The following is a 26,805-nucleotide window of genomic DNA, read 5'->3' on the forward strand; positions in this document are numbered from 1 at the left end:
GATGGGTACATTTGTTTGCTCTTGTTATCTGCTCAATGCACCAAAATCTTGAATTTGAACTCTTGATTGCATATGAATGGTATGGGCAAGAGCTATAGTGCTTCTCAAAGTACTGACATATTGTATGACATATTCATATGAGAGATCTTGAGTGTCTCATTCTTGTCCTGTACAGCACAGTCCAGTCTCAGCATCAATACCAGGAGATCCGAGGTTTAACCCATCTGGCTGACTAATAAACCTGCACATACACAAAAACATACAAATGGGTCCGAGCTGAAGCTTTAGATACCAGATCGTTACTCTTCTAGCGGCCGCTAGATCTGAGTTCCCAAAAATTAAATCAAATAACTCGACGCGCCAAAGTTGATTCAAGTCAATTCTTCAGACACAACCCCTCCTTTCTACCAACTATCATTGACAATTCCCTCAACAAAGTTCACAGAAACGATTCAAAGTAACATGAATCGCAAAGCATGTTAAGTTGGGCCAAAGGATTATTTTCCTCACAGCTGGAACCCGAGAATCTGGAAGAGGATCAGATAAGTGATCAAACTGATAAGATAACTCAAGGTAGATCAAAGTTTTTTATTATTTGCTTTTGAGAAACCTGAGATTGTTGCACATCTCCCCAATCATACTTGACATAATTGTTTTGGGAAGGAAACTGACTATCACTTCCTAATCTAGAATCCAAAACAACTCGATCACTCCTGAATAGAGATCCAATCATGGACAATTCTCGAGAACCTGCAAGTGACCAATTTGGTAGCATAGATGACCACATTGGTAGCAGTACGAAAAAGCACAAGAAAGATAAGAAGAAGAATAAGAATAAGAGTATGGGTGGATCAGCAAGTGTTCTACAGAGAGAATATCAGATTGCTGGTATTCAAGAAAGCCCAGAAGATGTTGGCGCGTCGGAACGAAATCCAAGTACTTCACCTACATCACCCTCGGAATTGAGCGCGAAAAAGGAAAAGCGAAGACGACAAAAGTCAAACCAAAACGCTTATAATGGGGATGCAGATAGACAAGAGGCAAGTTCAGAGGCTTACCAATCTGGGCAAGTTGACCAGCCAGAGCTTGATACAGAAGAATTGACTGAGTTGGGCAACACTAAACAATTAAAATCGCAACAAAAGCGCAAGCATCGAAAGTCTCACCAAGAAGAATCGCAGATTAGCTACGAAGACTATGTCCCAAATGAGCCAGTTGACGCAGCACAATTGGAAGATACAGAACATCAAGAACCTGAAGTCGAAATGACAACCACCGATTCGGCGTCGAAAAAGAAAAACCGCCGCAAGAACCACAGATCCAGTACATCACATTCGGCACCACTAGGTGAAGAGGAAGTTCTCCGACAAGTAGAAACTAAGGCCGAAGAGGACTTGACCCATGCAAGCGAAAGATCGAAGAAAAAGAAAAAGTCAAAGTTGGAAAAGACAGTTGCATCAGAAGTTGCCCAAGGGAATGAGGAAGATCGCGATCGAAACCGGTTTCCAATTTTAATCGACGATGTCCCTCTAGAAGATGCTTTGAACAAGCATTTCGGAGACGAATCTTACCTTTTGAAGTCGAGCAAGAGAGATCAATCACAAGAAAACATTGAGGAAAATGGTACTCAGGTGCTGGGCAATAAAAGTCATACTTCTGACAAATCTATACCCTCAAAGTCAAAGGCCAAAAAATCTGTCGCTAAACCAAAGACTCCGAAAGTCAACCGAACGGAAGCTGGCGATGCAAACTCGGCTGCCCTACTGAATCAATTCATTTCTGCCGGCAAGAATCGTCGCTTGGAATCAGAACCAGCTGTTCCGTCTGCAAAGGCTCTTGGGAAGAGACCAGCTATTGATGAACAAGTTGAGCACCAATCGAAGAAAAGAAAACAAATTGATCCAGATCCCAGGAATGGTGACATTCGCTCCATGTTTTCTGACGATGCTCAACACGGAGGTTCCACGGTCACTGCATCAAAAACCAAGCAAAAGAAAAGACAACCTGCATCGAATTTTGATGTGGTTATTTCATCACCTGCTGTAAGAACAAGCCGTTCTGGGAATGAAGAGATGGCAGGCTGGACTGCTTCTGATAAAAGATCATCATCTGCTGGGAATGCTCAAGACTCCTCGGATGATAGCTCAGAGTATGAGGAACAGTCAGTGGATACATCAACCACTCGTCGGAAGCGGTATTTGCCTGTCGATGAGCCTTCTCTAGTGGCGATGGAAACACCAAAATCGGGCAAAAACCCAAAGCAAAAACAAGCACCATCCGAAAAGTCGACCAACCAAAAATCCGCCAAAGCCAGAAAAGATCTTTCGAGCGGAGCTAAGCCAAAACGCAGCAAAAGTCAATCTGTTACGAGACCAAGAGACGGGAATGGAAGACTCAACGAAGACGAGACAAGGAGGATCGCAGACGCCGTGGAGTTGTATCGTGTCGACAATGGCCTGGAACAGCATGCTCTCAATACCATCATTCAGAACAACGCTCTCATCGATGGAAAGAAATTTTGGGATTTCATGACAGAGGAAGTACCTGATGTTGCCAAGCGAAACCTCCAAAGTTGGTGTAGGAGAAACTTTCACAACTATGCAGCACGAGGTGTCTGGACTCCCGAGCAAGATGAAGAATTGATGGAACTCTTCAAGACAATGCCCAAAAAGTGGTCTCTCATCGGTGCTCAGCTCAATCGTTTGCCTGATGATTGTCGTGATCGCTGGAGAAATTACTTATCTGTCACAAATTTAGAACTTGGTCCCTGGAAACTTGAGGAGGAAAATCAGCTCAAGGATGCTGTCAAAAGGTGTATCGACCTCGTTCGCGAAGATAGGCGTCGAGAGGGACTACTCACACCTGAGGTGGAGAACGACGATACTTATCACGAACACGATATAAGCTGGATGAAAGTCAGTGAGCTCATGGATCTTTCCAGGAGTCATCTTCAGTGCTATCGAAAGTGGAAGTCGATCAAAAATCGAGAACGAGCTAGTACAGATGACCTTGTCGCGGAACGTATTGTAATCAGCAACAGCTGGAAGAACCTCAAAAGTTATCAGGAAGCAACCAAGACTCTGGCTGGAGAGAAGTTACAGTTTTTAAAAGCTATTCGCGATAGTAAAGCAGGAGCAGAGAGTAAGATTGATTGGAGAGCGATTGATGAAAAGCTCGATCGAAACCACGATGCAATGGAAATGAGAATCTGTCTCCGCGGCTTGGTACATAATATTACAACCCATGCTAATAAGACTCTTCAAGAGAATGTTCAGCTACTCATCGAAGCATATGAGCAATCAGCACCTCATGAACCCGAAGGTTATGTTGACTTGCCTTTTGAATCGACCGGTCTCAAGAAGAGAACCAGGAAGTCAAAAACCAGTGCTCTATTTGAGGACAATCCCGAGCTTTACGACGTCGGTGGTAGTGGCTCCAAGGCCAAGATGAGACATCGCATGCTTAAGACAGATGAATCACAAGGAGACCGCAATTCTGCCAGTAACCAGGAGAGCGAGCAATTCAATAATTCTGTTCAAGTTCCTGATTCGGCAAAGAAGTCCAAACGTGCAGCTCTTGTCAAGAAACCAATTAAATCATTTGCATTGAGCACTGAAAGGGTAGCAGATAGCGACGTCGAAAATGACAACGATGATGGAGTACCAACCAGTGCGCAGAAGCCTCGATCTGAAGACGAAGACGATGATGAAGATGTTCAGAAATCACGATCGAAGACAAAGAAGGCTAGCCATAAGAAGAGTCAACTGGCAACCAGAACAAAAATTGTCGAAGATAGCAGTGAAGATGAGCCAGAGCGCCAGCCAGAATCTGATTCCAACTCAGATTCTGAGGATGTTGAAATGGCTGATGCACAGTACGACCTGAACGATAAATATCCCAGTAATGAAACTTCTCAATCTACTCAATTTCATCTCGGCAGCAGTGGCTCCAATGGTAACAAGAAGAACAAGCATCCCATCAGCCGTAAGCCAGATATTTCTCTCGATGATTCCGTTCACAACTACTCTCCCGTCGACTCCGATGAAGATTCCGAAATGCAAGACCCAGATGAACTACAAGTTCCTGCTACACCAGAACATGAATTGCAAGAGGGATATAGCGAGCTGAGAGAAGAAAGTGCAGACCTCGATGAGTCTGGTCAAGTTTATCCAAATGGTCAAGGCGATGCCGAGAGTGATGCAGATAGTATTATGGACGATATGTCAGATATTCCAGCCAAAGTCATCAAGAAGAGGGCACCTGGTATTAATGGTGAGGGGGGTGTATATTTTGGCAGAGAGTCAAGCGTTGACCTCGATCAATAAATAAGAGACGCGTGAAGAAAGGTACACACACTATCACAGTGGATTGGTTGGTTGCTTGTTAGCTTATGAGCGGAGGATACCCGGGGAAAAGAAATTTGCAGTTGGTGGGAGTTAAGGGTGTGTAAGGGATATGGTATTGTACATTTTTCATCTGTACAAGTCAGCGCGTTTCAAGGAACACAAAACCTAGGTAGTTTGTGAGCACATTTCAATTGACAGCAAGCGAGCATACATATCTCAGATGTAGAAATCTTAGGAGACTAATCACCAAGTCATAGTAATGAACATACGAACCATAGATAGCATGAATACAGATGGTAAAGTCCAGAACTCTCTGGCAGTGCCACAGTGGTGATTATTTTCCATTTCTAATTTCTCAAGGTGATGAGATTTACTAAAGTAGTAGTATAAGTAAAGTATCAAAATGTATAACACCGAGCCGACTCTGTCCTGTTGGTCCTTATCATAGAGTGTCTGATACACCATGGCTTTTTGCAATTTGTCCTCCCCTGCCTGGCCTTCCTATCCTTTTGGAAGGAAGATTGTGCTCTGATCGCTAAAATATGCACTTATATTCCTTGTGTTTGATTTTTGGGATGTGCATCATATCGTTATATATCATACCAAATCATAATAAACCCCTCCCAGCCAATCCCTGGTGTCTCCCATCTCATCAAATCTTCAAGATCTTCTAACATCCATCCACCTTGTCTTCTGACGACGCTGATGACGATACCGAAGAAGAATCAAATTCACTCTCAGGATACAAATCAAGGTGAGGATCATGTTCGCATTCCTCATCTAAATCAGGAATTTGGAGAATAGAACAAGTCTGCTGGGAAGAATCATCCACATGAATGCGTATGCAAGAAACCGTCGTTTTGCTTCCTTTATTTTCAGGGATGGAGTTCTGTTTTCTATCATCGCCATCTTCTTCTGATTGTGCGATGCGTCTGGAAACGTCTGAATCTGAAGTATCACGAGATAAGGGGTCGAGTTCTGGATCTCGAGGCATCGTGATATCATTTTCGAAGAACCTGATGTTTTGGAAATAGTTGTTGAAGTGCTCATTGCGGTTTTCTAAGGCCGGAAAAAAAGAAACGAGGTCGGGGATGTGGAGGGAATGCGGGGTGCGGGGTATGTGGGAGGATAAGGAGGGTGGAGGGGAGTGTGGTGGAAGAGGTGGATGAGGTAGGGATGCGTTGGGCTTGTATGTGTAATGATATGCATCATCGTCTTCTTCTTCTGGATTGTTTTCCATATCCATGTTTATAGCGAAGTCGCTATCGATATCGATATCGATCTCATATCCATATTCATTTCTTGGAGAGAAACGAGATAGCTTTTCTACAGCGCCCGGTGAGTAGCGAGGGAGCCCTGTCCCTGTCTCTGTCTCTGGCCCAATGTGGCGCGAGGCTTCATGTGAGGCTTCGCTCTTGGGCGTTTTGAGCGAAGAGGTACTGGGATGTGTTAGAACCCAGCAGTGGTGTCTTGAATTTGTAAGGCTGGATGGATTTATAGGTACGTACACATTATCTGCCGAGACATTTCTTGCTGGTGAAGAAGTCGTTCTTGTTTGTTTTGATACGGGGGCACATTTGATATCTTCCTCTTCAGATATTGTTGTTTCGGTCATTGTTACCCAGTCGTTTTGATAGGGGGTGTTGTGATTTTTAGAGGAAGTTCTTGATGGGTTGTGGTTGTTGGTGTTTGGAGAGGAGTTGGGTTTGCGGGCGGGCATTATAGTATGGAGATGAGTTGAGTGGGTATCATTATCTGAAACGGAGTTGATCTGTTGATAAGTCAAGGATATGGGTTAAAGAATGAGCGTTTTACAATGCAACGATTAAAGTGTGGGACGGGATACACAGTGGACTTTATAGAACGAGGTTTTGGGACATGGGCATCGGGCGAGGGTGAGGGGAAAGGCAAGAGGAAAATTACCAGGAGAGCATGAGTTCATGGATTGTTGTGGTTTTGTATCTACAAGATATTTCTTCTGCGAGGCGTGCGAGGTACTCGGTGACGGAAAGGGAAATTATACACATATTGTATCTATATTGATCCATGACCGAGTATTCACATGTAAATATGTGTTCTGCCGTGATGATGTGTTATAAGCTAAGAGGCAAGCCTTCTTCTAGAAGACAAAAAGAAGGAATCCTTCCGGGCAAGGATGCAAGGTACCCAAGATACAACCATGTCGAAGAGTCCCAAGGCTGCGACTGATACTCCATTCTGAACCACAAGATGTGAAAGAGAGAGTACTAACACCTCTGGCTCATGTGTTCTTAGGCTCTCCTGCCTATTCTTCAATATGCCCTGTACAACATCAATAACATCCCGACCCCAAAATATACCCAAGATAATGTGCCTCACCACAATATTTTCGTATACTGCACGAAATAGTGTAGTAAGGTAAGTTCAGAACCCAATCTTACTGCACTCAAACTCAGAAGCCAATCTCGGGATTCATCTTTTCCATCCCAACCTCGTGCATCTCGCCCTTTCGCATCCCAACTTACCTCATATTCAAGCCCAATATAAATCCGAAACCCACTGCATGTATATGGTAGTATAGCGGCAACTTCTGACCAGAAATTGGATAGTTTAATTCCTCATACAAATAAACCCTCATGTAAATAGTCAGAATAAAAGAGGCAGACAAAAGGGTTTAAATAAACCTGAAATTCAGATGAAACCGATGATGCTGGTAAGAGAACATCGCTGAGGTCCAATTGATACATGAGACTGAAGGATGCAGGGGAGATACCAAGAAGTGAGAACAACGAATACAGGGTGGGGACGGGAGAAGATGAGGCTGGCGGGCGAGTGCCATTTGATAATAGGGAAAAGGGGGTGTGAAGATCATGATGGAAGCCTCGAATTTGGAAGACGCGAATTGTGAGAAGAGGGACAATGTGATAGGTGGTTTGGGGAAAGGCTAGTGGCTGTGCCTGACTGTGGCGGCGGCACAGTAATCTAGCCAAGCCGGATCGAGGAAAGATGCATCACCCGTCGACATAAATACAAGGCATTAGTATCGTGATGTGAAAGCCAATGCATTATGATGTCTATTAATCGTGTGTACTTTTCTCCAACCTTTGCACAGCAAGGCGCAAAAACGCCTTGAAATCTCTTGAACATACGAACCCACACGGCTAACAACATCGGGCGTATTAAATTATCCCGAGTCTATGCCCTATCCTTCTATTAAACATTGAGCGTTGTATGTGCCAGCACATATCAGAAGTGAGAATTTTGCCTGTATCCTCTGTTTTCGAATCCAATCCCGCCGTACCAAGTTCCGTCTAATCCTTGTTAACCTATCCCAAATCTATTCCTGCCACAACTCCCCACAAGTATTCAGCCCGGCAAAGAAACAACTGCATGCAAAAGCGCAAAAGCATCACCTCGATGTCGTCGAGTCTGTCTTTCCCCCATGCGAGTCAGAAGTCATGCTCCTACGTAGCATTTCTAACTGTACGTCCAGAAGACACGGGGATTCCGCAGAATCACACATGTAGGAGCCATCTTGAGATGTCTTGGCCTTTCGTGCGCGAGCTTGTCGCTGCTTGTTTTCATGCTCCAAGGATTGCAATTGTTGTTGATATTCAGTAAGAGAATCCATAATATTGACAATGGAGATTAATTTAGAATTCGTGATCCTTTCAGAAAGTAATTGTGGGCGTGACTGATTGTGGCTGGAAGGACCTGATCTTGTACTTCTCAGAAGCTGCGGTGAGATCAAGTATAATGTAGGAATTTGGTAGTTGACAATTCTGAATTAATTACTGGGATGAATTATGAGCTCAGTATGGATGGAGAGTTGAATGGAGGAGGATGTTGAAGGTCATGCAATGTGCTTGATATATTTGTTGGAATGGGACTATCCCGTATCTAAAAATAGATGTTGGATGGATTCGAAACGAAGTCTTCTGATTCGCGATGGAAGCAAAAATGTATTGTTCTTGACTCGAAGGAATGTGACTGAATGTTCTAAGAACTTTCTAGGGATATTATCAACTAAATATATATCCTCATGATGGTCAAAGTTCATGTCTCGCAGATCTCCTGTAATGTTAGCGCCAATTCATCGTGGGATGCGATGAAGCAATCCTCTCACTCCTCTGTTTCGTCGATTAGCCGCCTGTCTCAAAATCTTTGCCGCATATAATACTACTTTTCGGAACCAACCCGTACCTAAAATGATTTGAGTAAACACGGTAGACTGTTGTATATCTAATTTAAAACTCGTAACAGATTTCGACCTGCCGTAAGTCGCGAAACTCCCATAATTGTTACAGAGCCATTAACATCGTCTGATGTTAATAATTCAAAGACCATAATAGAACACACCTCTAAGAATTTCAAAACGGAGCTTCCTGAGCTTGTATCAAACGTTCTTTCTCCTGCGTGGCTTTGCATCTTCGATGACATCTTTTTCGCCAATTATGACAGGCTCAGTTCGTTCATCCATTACATCGCCACCAACTACCCATGTCTTCATTACCTCCTTCACCTCCCGCAGCTTTTTCGCTTGCCCTTTGGCTTCTCCAACTCGTCTGATGTAGCCCATGTAAACTACCACCTCGGCAATGCCAACCAGGAGACTACCACTCATACTCAAAGCTAATCGGGCAGGTGTGCTCCACCATCTTGCAGCCATCCATAACCCAAATGCACAAGCAATAATAGATACAATGACATTAAATATAACAGCAATTTGTCGATCGATGTCCGCATATGTAACGTCGTCATCCTCGGTGTTTCCTACTTCTGGAAAGTTGGCAGTGAAAGCATGAGCGGCAGATGTAGACGGGAATCTTTGTGCAAATGTTTCCATGGGAGGCGGCGGATTTGTCATTCGATCATATGCTCGAGCTTCTTCTTCGCGTCGAAGTCTTGCCATTAGAGCTTTGTATTCCGACGTCTGCAGATGATATAACGTTAGCTTAGATGCCTATCTCCCAACTCCGAGCATGTGCCATTTGAAACATGTAGTGAATATCTTAATCGAGCTTATTTCAGATGTATTAAATTGAATTGGCATCGGCAGCTTTGAATCATAACTTACAGGCTCCGCCTTTGGTATAGGAGGTGAAACATAGACACGAGACCCTCGAAGCAAGAGCTCCAAAGTGACCGGTGAAAGGTTATGTTTCTTTAAATTTCGAGATAGATCAATGACTTGACCATGAGATATAGGATTACCGATTTTAGGATTTTCTAACAGCGGTTCCTGTGACGTCTTTGCATTTTCTGCCAGGTTTGCGTCTTCCAAACTCGCTGTGGACACATCCTGCTGGACCAGCAATCCAGTCTGTGTATGCTCTTCAGTTATATCTGCATCTGTCTTGTTGTCTTCTGCATTCAGTTGGACTTTGTTTTCCGAGAAGGTTTTCAGATTGTCTTCTCCAATTTCTCTCTCCAGTTGCTGTTCACTAGGCAGCTGTGTTGGCTCGTCTTGAGAATGGGCATTTTCGAATTCATGTAGGATTTTTAATGCTTCGACTGTAGTCGGAGTCATGGTAAGGAGAACCATTTTCACGTTCTATGAATGTATCAAGTAGTTCACCACAGTCTTAGATGTTTGTGATAGCTCCAAGTATCATTTCCCGCTTTCAAAGCTTATCGGTAAAACTTGCTTATCGGCATTAACTTGTCCGACAGTGGTCTAGTCCAACCGAAATATTCATGCTCGGAATCTTGCGGGGAATAATTTTCATATTCCTTACATTCTTCCATACATTCTAGGTTTACAAGGACTCCTACGGCCGCTTTTGACTTCGAGGTACTAATACGTGGAATTGAGTATTAAAACTGTCTTTTCCACAAAGAAAAATTGGTATTTCGACATAGTGGGGGTTTCACAGGCCATGAGGAATTATTCAATGAGGGCTTCGAAGCTCTTCCCCAGCTCCTCCATAGCCAGAACGCAGGTCAATGGCGCATGTTTTCGGTGTCAATTAGCTTGCACGGCATCACTACGTCCTATACTTACTCCTTCATACCATTATAACTCTACAAGGCGGAAGCAATCAACCTGGGCGCAGGCGGTATCTGTGGCGTCCAATGTTTTTTCAAATGCTACCACCCGGGCAACAGGAGGGACCAATTCGATAGACCCTTTACGAATGGTTGCGAAAGAGATGAAGTTTCTGACTGGCAACATACGGCAACTCCTTGGATCTGGACATCCTTCTCTCGACACTGTTGCGAAATACTATACACAAGCTGAAGGCAAACATGTACGACCTATGATTGTACTACTGATGTCTAGAGCTACAGCCCTAGCGCCCAAATCTTCTCGATATAATCCCAATCAAGAAATTGCAGATATAGACAACCCAATATCGCCGACTACCATCCTTTCGGATGTAAATCCTACCGCACCTACATTAAACCCTTTGGCACATGTGCCCAGAACATATTCGGCAGCCGAAAGTGACATACTCCCCTCTCAAAGACGTTTGGCTGAGATTACGGAACTTATTCATACTGCGTCCCTTTTACATGATGATGTCATCGATCATTCCGTCTCGCGGCGAGGCAACCCATCTGCTAATCTCGAATTTGGGAACAAAATGGCAGTATTGGCTGGAGACTTTTTGTTGAGCCGAGCTTCAGTAGCTCTTGCACGTCTGCGTGATGCGGAAGTTACCGAATTATTGGCGACAGTCATTGCGAACCTTGTCGAGGGAGAATTCATGCAATTGAAGAACACCGCGCAAGACGAAAAGTATCCTGTTTGGACAGAAGAGACGATCTCTTACTACCTACAAAAGACATACTTGAAAAGCGCAAGCTTGATCTCAAAGTCATGCCGGGCCGCGGCTTTACTCGGAGGATCAGATGGTGTTACTGTTGATGCAGCGTATGATTATGGTAAGAATCTAGGATTGGCATTCCAGCTTGTTGATGATATGTTGGATTATACAATCAGCGAGAAAGAACTGGGAAAGCCTGCAGGAGCCGACTTGGAATTGGGTCTTGCGACTGCCCCATTGATATTTGCATGGAAGAATAACAAAGAGTTGGGCTCCCTAGTGGGAAGGAAGTTCTCTCAGGAAGGAGATGTTTTGCGGGTAGGTTATGTTACAATGAGTATATAAGAGTTCGCACTAACAGAATTGCAGGCAAGGGAATTAGTGCTACAAAGCGATGGCTTAGAGCAAACTCGTGCCCTGGCTGAAGAATATGCGAGCCGGGCAATTTCTGCCATCAGTGCATTCCCCGACAGCGAGGCCAAGGATGGCCTGATAGAAATGGCGGATAAGACCTTGAAACGAAGGAAATGAATGAAATGTACCAAACAGAAGTTTTTGGTTTGTACCAATAATATCACGCCTTCTGTACCGGATTCAAAACTATTGTATTATACAAAAGGCTTTCAACTTGGCGGGAATTATATAGACAGGATCTCAAGATTCAAAATAGACGTTTAATACCTCCAGGAATCATAGGTCAATTTGGGTATTAATATTAAGCTTGTTTGCACAAATAGCTCTTTGATTCTGTAATCCCGTTTCATGTTTTTGACTATCTGGTAACTTGTATATCTCTTCGGCCTGTAGTCACATAACCTTCCATAGCAATCTTGAATTAACCTAACAAACTATTTTAAATGTACATGTATACCCTTAGGAGTCCAACTATAGCTACCTAGGTTGGATGTGAGCTTTTCAGAACGTATGGAAAGTGTTGTTCGTCGAGCGGCGCCTACACAATGGAAGCAAATGCACCCAAACCATTCGCTTCTATGTCAACCTCAACACGCACCACGACCACATCCGTCCTGTGCACAACAGTACCCTGCGCTGATCACATTCTGCCCGACTTCTTATCCCTCCAATGAATCATATGATATAATAGGAATTATTAGAAACCCTGGCATACTCGCACGGACAGAATGACGTTCTAATCATCACTTCAAGGTTCCTCACATGAGACCATCGAAATGCTTAAGGCCTATTCGGTGAAAAATCTCTGCATTCCGGACAGAAAGCGTTCATAATCTCACTGTGACAGTATTGGGTACTGGGCAACTTATCCGTGGGTGGATGCCATCTCAAAGTAACCACCCCAGCTTGAACCCGACGGGTACGGGTATTTACCTGTCAATATTCCAACATTCTCACGGATAGCACTTTCCCGGAATCCAATGATGCAGCTCAGCCATCACTCGCATGGCATTCTAGTATCTGAGGTGAAGATCCTGCAAGCTTGCCGTACCTTGCCGACTCTTGATTTAATGAGGTAATACTTGAGAACCTCTGGGGCGATATCATAATGTTGTGAGTATTCATGTTACAATCAATGTATACTCAGTCATATTACCTTCATACCTAGATACCAGTCCTAGGCAACCTTCTTCACACGAGGAAAAGAACTCTGTGACATGAAGAAAACTGAATCTGGGGGAGTGAAATAACTTTATGATATCTATGCAGGTGCAATGACTTTCAGAATTCTTATTGATTTAATAAGGCAAGGCTGAGAACAAGGCTTTCGAAATTTGAGAGAACAATCAAAAATGATAAGACTCAAATTTTAGTTTCACTCTTTAGTTCACCTTTCGGTGTACAAAAATGAAGGGTTCATGCATTGGTTCATCGGATGTCGAAATGTTCATGAGATGTATGTTGGATGACTTGATGGAGTATATTTCTTGATCAGTTCGAGCACGGACCACCACTTTAACTAGCGTGTTTTCACAACTTCTATCAAAATGACCCGAAACGCGTCTCCCCAAATCTTCAATATATCATGACCACGAGAAAGATTGTCACAAAGATTCAACACCACAACCCGAAGTAACAATGGAGAATCATTCAAAAAGGTATCAACTCACATACATATTCACTTGCAAGAGCACAGCCGCTAATTATGTACCCTAAGCAAAAGTAATGCTACCATGAGAACTTATTCTAAACGCACAAGAGGAAGCAATCAAAATCTCTCCAACAAGAGACAACGCGTTGATGCTTCGGAATTCGTGTCAATTTCTTCTCCAGTTCTTTCTGAACCGGTTTCTTCTCCCAAAAACCATTCTAGGGATAGATTTGAAGATAAACCACGTTCTCCTCTGATTCGATCTCCTTCGAAGCAGCCGCGGGGAGAGATCGAGAATTTCTCTACCATAAACTCACGAGTTTTATCTCCTAGATCCGTCAGATCTATCTCTCCTCTCACGGAACTCAAATCAAATCAGCAAAATCGACGCGATAATGAGATCAATTCTTCCTATTCCCCTGACTCTTTGAAACGCAAATCTTCAACGAAGATTCAAGGCGCCAAACTCACTTCTACCCCGGAGGCTTCGAACTCTATGACAGTCTCGAGATCTAGTTCAAGGTTGCAGCATAAGACAGGCACTAATACGACGAAATCTCCCTCCCCTGTCTCAGAATCAATTTTTTCAAAAGAAAGTCTTGCATCGAATCATACTAGAATTGATTCAGAAACCTCAAGGCAAAATCCACGGAAAAGTGTTACTTCGGCTTCGAAAAAAAGACCAATTTCTCCCTCGTCAGAGATATTAACCAGACAAGATACCACTATTACTTCGAAGTTCCATCCAGTGGAGAAAGCTAACAAATCTTCTATTCGAAGCTACTTCAAACCATTACCACAGCCACAACCACAACGATCTTCGAGTCCACCAAAATCACAATCCTCTACTCTTTCGGATTCATCTCAGCATCCAGTATCATCTCCTCCTTCATCGCCTCCCCCAATACCCCAGGGTTACCCCATATTGAAAAGGACGAAATCGGTTCGACGTCGCATTAGCACCAAACCAAACCTACCAAAGATCGATACCATGTCTGAAATTTATGAAGACGATTTGCAAGAACTATGTGGAGATTTTACCGATGATTCACGAGTTGAATTGATGGAACGTTATCAAGATGCTCAAGACATGAGAGACCAATCCATCATCGATCATGGCACTCTCATCCCTCTTGCTGACCAGGCCCTTGAAGCTCCAGAACGTGCAAGGCTCAGAGCCGAGATCGCCCGCCCTATGGGTTTTGCTCTCCATCAACAAATTCTAGATCTAGGGCAATCGTTCTCCAATAAATGCCCTAATTGCGGCATGCAGTATGCGATTAACGACCCCTCGGACCAGCGCATGCATGATCAATTCCACAAGATCTTCAAATTGGGCGGACCTGTTTTCAAGCCAAAGTACGTCAATACTCAAGCATGGCAAAAGATAATTGATGGCGAACTTCACACCGTCCAGTGCATTAGCTGCAAGGAATCCGGTCCCGTCAAGAGTCTTGTAGAAAGTATCCTTGAGGCTACTTTGATGGATATGGATGGCATCTTACCAACTCCCGCGCGACTCTGGTCCATGATCACCAGCCCCAACGACTCTAAAGATCTTATTCCTGTTCCCCGCTACAAGGTCTTCCTTTACGTTATCGGCGCCCGTCCAATTGGTATTCTCCTCGCCGAGCGAATCGGCAAAGCAACCCCTATTATGAACACCGCCGAAACTGCTGAGAATGCCTCGCTCTCGACCTCCCTCTCCAATGCATCCCCAGCTCTCGCCACCTCTGTCAATTCCGTCCCACAAGAAGCATACATGTGCATTGATCGACTCTGGGTCCACTCCGATTTCCGCCGAAAGGGCATCGCTACATCTCTTGCTAACCAAGCAAGAGAGAAGTTCATCCCGGGTTTGATTGTCGAGAAGAACGAAATGGCTATTAGTCATCCTACTTCTGTTGGTGGTCAGTTTGCGGAGAAGTATTTTAAGGGTGTTTTCGAGGGTGCGAAGTATGCGATTGGTTGTCTCTGAGCGAGCACAGACTGGAAGAGGAGATCGGCGAAATGGGATTAGTACTGAGCAGAGGAATTGAATGGATGAATACATGAATGAATAAATGAATGAACGACAGGGAAAAGAGCGGCTACTCTTGGCGTTTTGCGATGATCCAATTTCAGATAGGAAAATACCTAGGCTGGAACCATAGTGTTCTTACAATGAAATAGCGGTCTCTTACTAAATTTCTGACATGTGATGTTACGTGATACTTTGAAATATAATTGGTTGTAGTACAACCTGAAGACTGAAGTGGGTTAGAAGTTGATGATATCCTTACCTGATTTCAAACTATTCATCATAGCTTTATCTCTTGGTCTCTTTTGATGCCCCTCAATCTCGGATCGATATTCTAGCCCCTTGACATTGTATTGCATTCTCTTGAGGTTTCAGGATATGATCTGAACTTTCTCTCAGTTGAGTTGAAAGCGGGAGGTAGATATGGCTCAATCAATCTCTTGAGTCTGTTCGACGAATAATTACCTGGATGCCCCTCAGGTGATGAAGCAATAACCTCAAGAGATGTTTGGACAATCAACCAGAAGCCTAGGGAATTCTTGATTGATGTATGAGGAGCTTGAAAATGGTACACTGCTAGCACTATTTCACTGGATGGCCAAAATATCAATAATTTGGAATAATTCTAAGAGACTGAGACGCACCGCAAGTGCTTTGCCTGTCCCCTTTAGCCTTTCGATACTGCAAGGATTCCGAAGCACCACTCCCTCCAAAAAGAATTGCATCTCATCACCAGGTAATCTATAGTAGATCAACACAGAGCAAATCGCGGTTTGAAATCCTGCAATCCTTCCATCGTATTCATTAATTTCCCGCTGGCCAGAAGAATACTGAACTCTCAGACTCTGCTTCATCGTTTATCCCATCGCATCGTTACGAGATATGAAAATTCTCCTTTAACAGTCTCGTCCAATCGGAATCCCAATATTCATTTCTTCCCATTGCTATGCCTCGCTCTCTCTTATCACGGCACAAGAGCCATCTCTTTTCCTACTCCACAATGACAATAGATTGAAGAGAGCGGAGTTCGTGTTTCACCACTCCTATACGAGACCCATTGAATTCCTCGAAGCGAACATGAAGCTCTCACTGCCGTTTGCTCAGAACCTGCTAAAAAGTTATCTAGTCCTGATAGACAGGCTCGACAGGGTGTTCCTTCCTCCTACGCACCACCATCTTTTCCATCCGGAAAGTATAAGCTTCACCTCCTCCCCTGAAAATTTAACAAAGCTCCAAAATCCAAATACTGCGGACCTCGGGCCAAGCCCCAAAAAATGAAGTTATTCATAGTACCATTCTCTCGTATTGTACGGGACAGATACACATATCCATGTAGCTCATCCCTTTAGCGTCCGAGATAGCTTATATTTGATCGGCACTTTCCACGTGGGATGTCAAAGCTGGCTTTGTACCGAATTCTTACGATGGTTTATTGTCTGTGCTTTGTTTCGTTTGATGATGTGGTATTTTGATGATATCGAAATCAGCTGTCGAATATCAACTGCGAGATGGGTTTTGAAGAAAATTGTTTCGTTGGTCAATGCACTCGTATGCGCATTGATTTTGATGCTTTAGCCAGGACAGATATCTCGGTAGTTTTAGTTGACTCACGATGGATCAATCACAAGGGAAAATCTGTGTGCGATGTGTGTAGAATCATCTTGCGTGAGAGGTCTGGACGAGTGTTCAGGGCGACAGGATGGGTATATAAAGATGTTGGATTCTCTCGACACTTACATCAATCTTCACTGATCCAGCTCATTTATTCTTTCTCTACTTCATCATAATACATTCGATTAACTTAACTCTCGTTCAACAACATTTGTTAAATTTTCATCAAAGATTTCATCTTCTACTTATTTTCAATTTCTTCGTTGATCACCTCATATCTTCCACCCTCCCAATATCCAAAATGAGAACCTCATTCATCTCCCTCCTCGCCATCACCGGTCTTTTCGGAACTTCTCTCGCCGCCCCAACAATCGCTGGAGTCGAGTCCCGTGCTACCGCAAACGCAACCGATATCATGAACAACTTCTACACCCAAGTGCAAACCCACACCGGAACCATCAGTAAGTTCTCTTCTCCAATTCACTCCCCTTACCTCCCCTATAACACCCCCCAGACTCAACCCTCAACACCATCACCTCCTCTTCCAGCTCCGCCCAAAACAGCACCGCTCAAGCCGCCATCTCCAAAGCAGTAACAAACATCATCACCGCCGCCACCACCACCAACACCGCTCTCAAAACCCAAAAACGCGATCTCGAAGCTCGAACTTACTCGGCTCAAGATCAACAAATCATCAGCGGTACTTGCGCTAATGCCATCACTTCGATTGCCGGAACCATGGGTCTTGTGCAAAACACATTCGGAGGAGTATATACCGGTGGACTGATCGGTGGGTTGGTTGGTGCTCTTGGTTTGGTGTTGGGTACGTTGGATGCGATTGTGGGGGATGTGCTTATGCTTGCGGGAGCTTTGGTTGGGGGTGTTTTGGAGGGTGTGGGTGGTTTGCTTGTGGGTATCTTGTTTGGGAAGTGGTAGATGGGTGGGCTTGTTTGTGGATGGTGCATTTACTCACTTACTTGCTTGGGATTTCGAGCTTGCGGACGCGTAGACTTGATGGAAAGTTTGATTGAAGTGCTGCCATTCACATCTAAGATGCGGATTTTGAGATTCTGCTCAGATCTGTGATTCCCAGGGGGGTTGTCGGTGGGGGTGTAATCTAAATTTGGAAGTTGTGTGCTGGGTATGTGGCTGGTAAGAGTTTCCTGGAAATTGCTTGTTTCCGCTGAATAATACTTATTGTTTAAACATTTCATATAAAATACAAATGCTTTTAAGATCTCAAAAACTAGTATCTCGCAATTTTAATAAAGTCATGTTGCTCCGAGTTTGAAAATCCCGTGTAACTTTTCATACTCCCCCTCCTCCACGCTAACCACCCATAGCTCATAAAATAGAAGAAGTTTTACTGCGATACATTGTGATTCGCTAAGAAAAATTCGGTCCATCTACCAGACGTAGACAAACCTTTGTTCATAATTTCAGTGAAACTGCTAGAAAATTGCATGCTCCTCCTCTGTCAACTTCCAGTTCAAATCAACTTTAGGGTCTCTCTTTCCCACCGATCTGAAGCCAGCCATGCATCCAAATCCGGCTTTTCTGTCTTTTCGTAGAAGAATTTCAGCTCCATTTGTCCTATACGTCTACACACCTTTGTATCTTCGGGATCTTCTTGCAAGATCAGACATTTTAAACACGATTCAAATTCCACCATGGGTGCATATTCGTACTTCTCCGGTCGCTTCTCTTCCACTACAAACATGATTTTACACTTCAGCGGAGAAACAGCCAACCAATCGGGGTAACCTTCATCCCAGCGGACAATGTGAGCAGTTCGCAGCTTTGCATGTTCAAGACTTGTTTCGGCAGTTGTGGAGGCTGCAGATCCCTCGCTTGGTGTTTCTATCTCGCCCTGTTTCTCGAGAGGAATTCCGGGGGGGGACTCGGGAAGCGTTTGGGGAGATAACAAACTCAGTTCCGTATCCCCAAACCAATGTAATGTTAAGGAGAACCCGGTTTTGTTAGAGGGATTCATGTATTCACCTAGGTGAATCAACTTCAGCGTAAGCGTGTCAACAATAATATGGGCGTATCTGACAGCGCCATAAGGATTCTCGCTAGCAAGTTCGATGTGATGTGATAAAAGAATAGGACCATAAGAGGTAGATGTAAAGCGAATTGAATCGTAATAAAATATAGAAGTTCCTTCACCCACAGCAGCCCAGGACCATGATGGTGCTCGGTACTGCTTTATATGAGGCACTGTATCTGACCAACTAGAGATTCCATACCATAGCAAATTTTTCTGGAAAAATTTACTCCATATTCCAGCTAAGTAATGTCCTCCAACTCCTTTATGGAGTAGTGCTGCAATGCCGGAAAAAGCTGGGAGTTTATCGTTTGGGTAAGTCAGATTTCGGTTACAGTAATCCTCAACCATGAATTGATACTCGCGATTTATTTCTAGCAGTTCTTCTTCAGAGAATCTCGTGAACTCATCATTGTAATTCTGGTTAAGAACAAGTCTTCGAGTAAATACAGGATAGATGTAGTTCTTGCTCAAGGGAAAATCGCTGCTGCCATCTGATGGCATGCCGTTCGCAGATTGAAATCCACATGGGCATTGCCAATAGATTTGTCTGCGACCATACCACAGTATTCGAGGTGAAAGTATTCTCTCTTGTAATGCCCAGGCCCGAGATTGCAGAGGTCCAGATTTAAACAATCTGGCGAGATTTTCAGGCTCCAAGATGGAGGTAGCAATTTCTACAACGTCGTCGAATCCACTGTCTTTTGATAGTTTAAGTTTAGGCTTCATCTCGTGAGATATTTGTGATCGAGTGTGAAGTATACCATCGGCAGCTTTGTGTACTGCTGCTGCTCCGATAGTTAGGACAGAGTTTCGATATATGTCTCCCATCTTTGTTGATTCAGTCGACCAATCGTGTATGGAGTCTTGAATGATACATAAGGAATCGATCCACAAATATTGAAAGCTGAGCCCGCGAGTGATCAAAATTGCGTCTCTGAAATTAGCTGGTAAGTTTGTCATTTTGATCTCTTTTTGGAGCGATTGCAGATTCGATGTTGTTAAAACGGTCTCAATTCGACCCCCCCAACAATGACTCAGTGCGATCCATTTGCCCCCAAGACCGTTTGTCACAAAAAGAGATGGATTTGTGTCTTCCAAACCAACATCAATCACTCTAGAAGGTAAGACTTTGTCTTCAAAAGAAGGACATTTTGATTCAGAATGTTCAACAATGCAGGTATTCATCCAGCCTCGTGCAATGTCAAAATTTGCATCTGATGCCAAATCCTCGTCAACGATAAACTGACCTATTCGAATATCGTCGATAAATTTAGGTTGATCTATTCAAAATCAGTAACCAGCGATCGATCAAGATTCCCTCATTCAACAGAGCTGCATATTCAAAAATCCACAATACCTTTCGGTGTCTGAAGAATGCAAACCATCTTAGTATAGTAATCAAAATTCCACTTCCAACTCTCATTGTAATGTCTGAATGTCAAATGATTAAAAACCTTTTCTTTCTCGAACGGTTGGTCACAATACAGATCTGAAGTCTCAATTTCTACTCGCAAGTCCATGTGCCTATTCTCCGTCGCCTCCATGACTCGAAATTTTTTGTTCCAGTGTAACTGATCTAAGAATACCTTGCCCAGATGCCTCGATTCTTTCTTCCTCGCATTGCCGTTGAAGAAGTAGACAAAGCTCACATCCGGACGAGGCTGCACTCACGAGATCATCGTATCTTTTGTGATGCTCGAAAGTCCGGTAGTCATCGGAATAAGAGGGCTTACCACTATTGGCCTTTGCCTGCTCGAGCAGGTCGGTTACATTCAAACGATCACACACTTTGCAAAGCATGCTGAGCGTTTCGAGGAGGGTTGGAGATACCTGACGGAATGTCGTAAAGTAATGTATCTATTCTTGATAGATGATGGATTGAAAAGTCGTTCATGTTTACAAGATAAGCAAGCAAGGTCCAATGAAAATCGAGACGGGGGTAAGCTCTGCTGGGTAACCTTAACGACGTCTCCATTTCACGAAATATACAGGCAATAGCATCAAGATTTGGAATGGATACCTAAAGGATAGAGTAAGACTTTGGAATATGAGACTTGGAATAGAGAGTAGAGATGAATTGAGATGAGGTTATGGAGAATTGTGTAGCTTTATTCTTCTGATGAAAAGTCGGACACAAGCTACCATCAAAACTCGACAGACTGATGTATATTACACTAATCCCGAAGTAGAATAGTATCCGGGGTAAACTAGGTACACTCTATGATAGCGAAAAGATCAATATAAAAAAGACAGAGGGGGACACAACTACAAATTTCTGAATGATTTCAACAATGAATAATTGATCTGACTACCATTGTAGTATCATCTGCTTAAACCACCACACTTACAGCGACTCCCAATCGTAAAGTCTCAGACGAAACAATAAAGAAACCATTGCCAATGCCATCAAAGAATCGTCTCAAGATCAGCTTCGTTCTGAACCTCGAGCTCGCTCACATACTATCTACGATGTAACTCTTCAAGATATAAAGACAAAACTCCCCACAAGACCACAATCACCGATCATGAAAGTTCGCGAAAAGATTATTGAATGCTACCTCACGACGGAAATCGAGTGTAGAACTAGCACGACTAGCCTGTCTCTCCAATCAATCAAACCCGATACCGTTGAACATCCACGAAGCATTTGAATCCCAGCATCACGATACACAACTCTTTAAAGCTTAAAGACATGACAGATTGTCAAATCAAGAACACTGATACCTGAGAAATCGTCGGGAGGTAAGATATATGTACATATATCAAGCCAACCAAGTCCACTAATCCTCTACTCACACTCACACCTACGCCTTTCCTCATCTTATTCACCAAATCAGTCCCATCTAAACACAACCCTCAAAGACAATGCTCCCCTGCATCGAGATATCCAAGCCACCGATATATCTTTCCCATCCCCGTTTTTCCCCTCTCTCGTTTCTCCAAAAAGCCACTCGACCCCATACTCCGCGTGCAGTTTACTGAAATCCAGGATTTACTCATTTGGGACTCTTCATTTATTTATCCATTTTAATGCTTCTAGTCAATATCTTTCCCTCATGGATAAAGAATTTTGATTGCCTTCATCTCCTCCAAATATGCACAATCATCCCCCATATCAACAACACCACTCACCCAGAACAAATCTCATGTTTGTATCTCCAAAGCCCATCTTCAAACTTATCTACAATATTACCAATATCATAACAATATCGGAAACACAAAAAAGTTCCCCTTCTCTGCCCTCTCCCCAGATCTTCTATACAATTAACAGGTACAGTAGCGAGAGACAAATAAAACCACGCAGATTATATATACATATATAGGTCATTACATACCTCCACATTTCACTTCCCACACATCAGAATCGCAAGACTAAAACCAACCACACTCCTATCAACATTTCAATGCATACCCAAGCATACAGTACACACTCCCTTCTCAGATCAATCCCGAGACAAACTACCTCCCCCCACAAGAAAACCATCAAACCCAAAGAGTCTTCACATCCACCTGCTACTCTATCAATAAACCACACCAAACCCACACCCATCCATCACACACAGAACGGCACAGAAAATCATCACAAGCAAATCCAACCAAACATAAAAACGCAAAAACGTAAAAACATCCCGTAATCAATTTTTCATTCATTCATTTAAGTATTCATATATGCATATATTCATCCCACAATTCGTCGCACCATCCCATCACCCCATCATCCCATCCACCATCCATCCATTCAACCATCCAATTTTTTCATTCACAAACAATTAAATCCCCACTCCAAACATGCCATCCATCCATAACAAAAGCAAGCGAACGAAGACGACGCGAAAAACAACACGACGATAAAAATATCAGAACAGGACCAATAACCAACTTGTGTAGAAAAACAGATAGACAAGATAAACAAGGTGAAGAAATGTAAAAAGTAAAAAGGTAAAAGAGTTGAAACAGCCGGACCCGAGTATATCTTCATGTAGAGAGATGGATAGAGACAGAGAGATAGAGAGAGAGAAAGATGAGTCTCAAAAGACGAGAAGGACATCAGCACCACCCCCCAAACTAAACCCTCAAATCCCTCTCCAATCTCCCTCTCAACCTCTCAATCCTCTCCCTCTTACTCCCCACACTACTCACACTATCCGAAGGCGCGACGCTCATCGCACCCCGCGGATTAAAATAGCTCTTCCCATCCTCATCCACCCCCCTATCAAAACAACTCTTCCTATCATTCCCATCCCTCTCGCCCCTCCTCTCCGCATCCCTCTCCCGGTCGCCCGCATGCGTATACCCACTTCCCTGTTCCCTGTACCCACCACCATACCTCGCACTCACCACCGTCGATGCCGGAAGCGGGACGTCCCTCGCGCGACTACGCTCGCTCACCGCACTAACCGATACATCGTCTCGCTCCCACGTCGCTTCGGACCGGGGAATGCGTTCTCGCGAGCTCGCGCCTACTTTTGACGGTGAGAATTTAATCGTAGTATGTGTATGACTGATCTTACTTTTTGCATCATCGCCTCTCGGCGCCTGTGAATATCGGGTTGGAGCTGCAGAAACTTGCGTCGGAGCAGGTCCGTACTCGTATTCGGATTCGCGCACGCTGACTTGACTTTTGGGGGCGCGCGAGACTTGGGTCGGGGCACGACTGACTGCTTTGACGGTGCTGGTTCGCTCGCTTACTTTGGTGGGTGCGATGCTCTGGGCTTTGTCTCGGATGTTGATGGCGGTGGGTGGTCTTGCCGTTCCGGCATTCGAACCTTCGCCCTGATCCGCTGCGTTACGTCGGATTTTCGTGCCTGTGTTTGAAGGCGCGACGGAGCTGTAGTAACTACGTTCTTCAATGGGACTTAACACGCCCTCTCTCTCACGTTCGCGATCACGTTGAATGCGCGAGTAGCTAGAGGCAGGAGGAGGCATAGGAGCATGTGGCGCCTCAATAACTCTATATCTGTGTGCTGGGCCTCCTACTGAAGAACTTTTCGTGCTACTTGCGATGGTTTCCGCATGACCGGTGGTGTAGCTTCTTCTTAGACCCGGCATCGATTTACGCTCTGGTTCTAATTCGTATTCGGGGTCTTCGCTTTTGACCATTGCATATGCGAATGCAGCGCCTGCAGCCGCGCCAAGAAAAGTACCCACGAGAGCTTTGTTGGTCATGCCGAAGAGCCCACCGTTCTTCTCTTTTTCTTTTTCTTGCTCGGCTCGTTCTACCTCGTCTACGTAGACGGTTTGCTCCTCATCATGACTCATGTCTCGGCGGATACTAACTTGTGTACCCGGATGTCCATGACCTGCATAAGTTTCTCTCCTCATAACTCTGGGGAAAGTTTCTGCTCTTCGAAAAGGTGGATGTTCTGGAGCTTGAGATTGAGGAGCATGGGAAACTTGTGTTCGGGCAGGTGCTCTGGAAACGTGACTTGGAGCTACAGCACGGTATGCTTCGTCTGAAGTAGGGGAAGTGGAACTACCAGCTGTACTTCTGGCAACTTCTTCTTGCCATTGAAGAACACGACGAGCTTCTTTTTCAGTAGCAGCTGTGACTATAGTTGGGGGACGGGAGGATTCTCGACCGCGGGAAGCCATGTTCGGTTATGGCGTCTAGTGTATAATTTGAATTTATGTTTCGTTCTTTGTGTTGTTTGTTGTTCAGGATATTTATGCTGATTTCGAAATCTAATATGCAATGTATTTTCTTATACTTGTGAAAAGGCGAACGAATGCTTGTGTATGTGTGTGTGTATGTATATTCCCAAACTGAAGTAAAGATGAATGACTCGAATCGAGGTGGCGTGAACGGTGTAACGTGTTGACGGTGAGAGGGGAACGGTGAATGTATGTATTTCAAATAATGCCCAAAATTATGCTGAGAAAAAAGAACATCCGATGAAGATGGAATGATGACCCTGATAAGTTCTAAAAAAAATGTGACTCCGGTTTGGTCTTGGTTGTTCCTAGTTGCTCCGCTTGATCTGCTAACTACCTATGTAGTTGTGGATTGTGGATATAAAGGCGGTCAGCGATCAGATGAGATGAGGTGAACTCGTCGTGTGTGCATGCACATTTACTTCATTCAGCAGGTCCCAGAATATGAAACACACAGGTAATGATTGTTAACGATTTAACTTGTCAATCGTTTTTGTCGTTAGATCGATAGATTAAGGTCGATCGTTGAATTAAGTCGTATTACTCTGATGATGCAGAAAAGATCCACGCCGGGAAGCACAAACAAGCTCTCCGGAGGTTAGAGAGTGAGACAAAAGGGTTGACTGTTGATGAAAATAGCTGAAGATGGGTTGCGTGGTGATGCAAGATTCGCAAGAAGGCAGTGTTGGCGTTTGATAAGTTTCGGAGGTTGGGAAAATGCGGTAAAGAAGCAGGCAGGAGGTAGAAACACTTGACAAGTAATATCTGTAGGTACTAGGTATTTCTCTGTACCAAACGAAAATCTGCCGCGATAGGAATTGGATTATGAGATGTAAAAATGGGTCCTTGGAATTATGAAACAAATTTAATAAGGAATTCTGCAAATCGAGATAGATATGTAAATGTAAATAAATGCACATGTATATGGATATGTATATAATGGGTGAACTGACTTGTTTAACGAGATATCAAAATTCGTACTGTGCACCGAATTCCTCGTTAATAAAAGGATCTCCCCAACTTTACCAAAGAAAACCAAAAATTTAATTGATATATGAACGTATATAAGTATTATTTGTAACTGGATCTTAAACTTTGAATTGATGAATAGACATTAAGAGGAAGAAGAAAAGAGGAATCAAAAGAGAAGTCTTGTCGAAGCATTAAGTTTATGCATCGGTATGTGGTGTTGAACTTTTGAGCCCGGAGTAAATAGTATATATGCATACTGCAAGAGAATGGAGAACATTATCTAGTTTTGACAGTTGTCGCCTCATACTAATCCCTCGATTGAATGGATCAATAGACCGATACAAATCAATCAAATCAAACCCATGTATACTCGTTCGACACTACAGCACATCCCCACAACTTTTTTCTTTTTCAGCCAGCGAGCCAGGCGTAGCGAACAAGTTTTTTTGTGATTTGATCATGTCGAGAACTTTGAACTCCATCGATTCAATCAATACGGTCCAAGCATTTTTGACCACTCTTGACCACTCTCGAGTCTCGAGTTTCGAGCCACTCACTCACCTAAATTCTTATGGGTCATCGTGGCCGATTCTTTGTGCCTGGCCTGGCAAGGAAATGAGCCCAACCAGAGATCATACCTGGCTGGTAATGTTAGGGTAGACGGATAAAACTGCACACAAAATACAAAACACACCCAATTGCAAACCCGATTGAAAAGCGTCCATATCATACATATCCCAATGTCATGTCTCTCAGTACCACGAAGCGATAAACAGCATCAATCAAAAGTAGTGTAGTGTAGTGTCGTAGTCGAGAATCTGAACTATCAGTAAATTTAGGAGCAGGTTAAAAATGATTCATATAATTTTCAATTCCGAAATCTCAATCGATTGAATTGATATAGATTTTCGAAAAGAGGGCTGTGATTTGATTGAACTATAAAGTTGCCCAATTGACTTGTGTCAAAATCCGTCTCCATCATATATCACTTCTTCTACTGCATCATCTTCTACAAGTCTATAATCTACCAGACTAACTAAAAAGTAATTATCATCCCGATGCAGGATCCTGTGCCTGTACCTGTACCTACACCGTGCCTACCGTTCCTACCGTTCATAACCCGCATCGTAACCATAAAGAAGACTTGCACGCTGCATCATCCATCTCCCCTCTCCCCTCTCCGCATGCCACGTCTCCGGCCTCCTACGAAGATCTCCTGTCCATCCATACGAAATCTTGTTCGTCTCGTACCAAGTATTACCAACATCCTACCAATTTATGCGACCGCTCTAGACCAGGATTACCGGTATTGCATCGCCTCAAATAAAAGCGATTGGTGT

At 43.7% G+C, this 26,805-nt stretch overlaps 8 protein-coding genes across 8 annotated transcripts; 4 read left to right on the forward strand and 4 right to left on the reverse strand.

The window, feature by feature from the left end:
- The first annotated feature begins 407 nt into the window (after positions 1-407).
- On the forward strand, positions 408-4,636 carry EAF02_008565 (uncharacterized protein). The gene is made up of 2 exons (XM_038904613.1): positions 408-573; positions 691-4,636. Exons 1-2 carry the CDS (start codon positions 477-479, stop codon positions 4,323-4,325), a joined length of 3,732 nt encoding a protein of 1,243 aa, XP_038755670.1. The 5' UTR covers positions 408-476; the 3' UTR covers positions 4,326-4,636.
- Positions 4,637-4,662: 26 nt separating this feature from the next.
- EAF02_008566 (uncharacterized protein) lies at positions 4,663-6,237 on the reverse strand. Its single transcript, XM_038904614.1, has 2 exons — positions 5,855-6,237; positions 4,663-5,785 (listed from the first exon to the last, which is right to left on the reverse strand). The coding sequence occupies exons 1-2, from the start codon at positions 6,064-6,066 to the stop codon at positions 5,017-5,019; spliced, it is 981 nt and encodes a 326-aa protein (XP_038755671.1). The 5' UTR covers positions 6,067-6,237; the 3' UTR covers positions 4,663-5,016.
- Positions 6,238-8,528: 2,291 nt separating this feature from the next.
- EAF02_008567 (uncharacterized protein) lies at positions 8,529-9,886 on the reverse strand. The gene is made up of 2 exons (XM_038904615.1): positions 9,403-9,886; positions 8,529-9,258 (listed from the first exon to the last, which is right to left on the reverse strand). Exons 1-2 carry the CDS (start codon positions 9,868-9,870, stop codon positions 8,722-8,724), a joined length of 1,005 nt encoding a protein of 334 aa, XP_038755672.1. The 5' UTR covers positions 9,871-9,886; the 3' UTR covers positions 8,529-8,721.
- Positions 9,887-10,066: 180 nt separating this feature from the next.
- Positions 10,067-11,831, forward strand: EAF02_008568 (uncharacterized protein). The gene is made up of 2 exons (XM_038904616.1): positions 10,067-11,413; positions 11,465-11,831. Exons 1-2 carry the CDS (start codon positions 10,205-10,207, stop codon positions 11,624-11,626), a joined length of 1,371 nt encoding a protein of 456 aa, XP_038755673.1. The 5' UTR covers positions 10,067-10,204; the 3' UTR covers positions 11,627-11,831.
- A 1,316-nt stretch (positions 11,832-13,147) lies between these two features.
- On the forward strand, positions 13,148-15,330 carry EAF02_008569 (uncharacterized protein; the record flags this gene model as incomplete). The annotated part of the gene is made up of 2 exons (XM_038904617.1): positions 13,148-13,167; positions 13,227-15,330. 2 exons carry the CDS (start codon positions 13,148-13,150, stop codon positions 15,136-15,138), a joined length of 1,932 nt encoding a protein of 643 aa, XP_038755674.1. The 3' UTR covers positions 15,139-15,330.
- Positions 15,331-17,092: 1,762 nt separating this feature from the next.
- EAF02_008570 (uncharacterized protein) lies at positions 17,093-17,727 on the forward strand (the record flags this gene model as incomplete). The annotated part of the gene is made up of 2 exons (XM_038904618.1): positions 17,093-17,252; positions 17,306-17,727. The coding sequence occupies 2 exons, from the start codon at positions 17,093-17,095 to the stop codon at positions 17,725-17,727; spliced, it is 582 nt and encodes a 193-aa protein (XP_038755675.1).
- A 330-nt stretch (positions 17,728-18,057) lies between these two features.
- EAF02_008571 (uncharacterized protein) lies at positions 18,058-20,641 on the reverse strand (the record flags this gene model as incomplete). The annotated part of the gene is given in 3 exon segments (XM_038904619.1): positions 18,058-20,121; positions 20,199-20,502; positions 20,513-20,641. The coding sequence occupies 3 exon segments, from the start codon at positions 20,639-20,641 to the stop codon at positions 18,281-18,283; spliced, it is 2,274 nt and encodes a 757-aa protein (XP_038755676.1). The 3' UTR covers positions 18,058-18,280.
- A 2,265-nt stretch (positions 20,642-22,906) lies between these two features.
- Positions 22,907-24,433, reverse strand: EAF02_008572 (uncharacterized protein; the record flags this gene model as incomplete). Its single annotated transcript, XM_038904620.1, has 1 exon — positions 22,907-24,433. One exon carries the CDS (start codon positions 24,431-24,433, stop codon positions 22,907-22,909), a length of 1,527 nt encoding a protein of 508 aa, XP_038755677.1.
- Between the last annotated feature and the right edge of the window lie 2,372 nt (positions 24,434-26,805).

Source organism: Botrytis sinoallii, assembly GCF_014898435.1.
Source record: "Botrytis sinoallii strain Bc 23 chromosome Unknown BSIN_016, whole genome shotgun sequence".
Classification (NCBI taxonomy): Eukaryota; Fungi; Ascomycota; class Leotiomycetes; order Helotiales; family Sclerotiniaceae; genus Botrytis; species Botrytis sinoallii.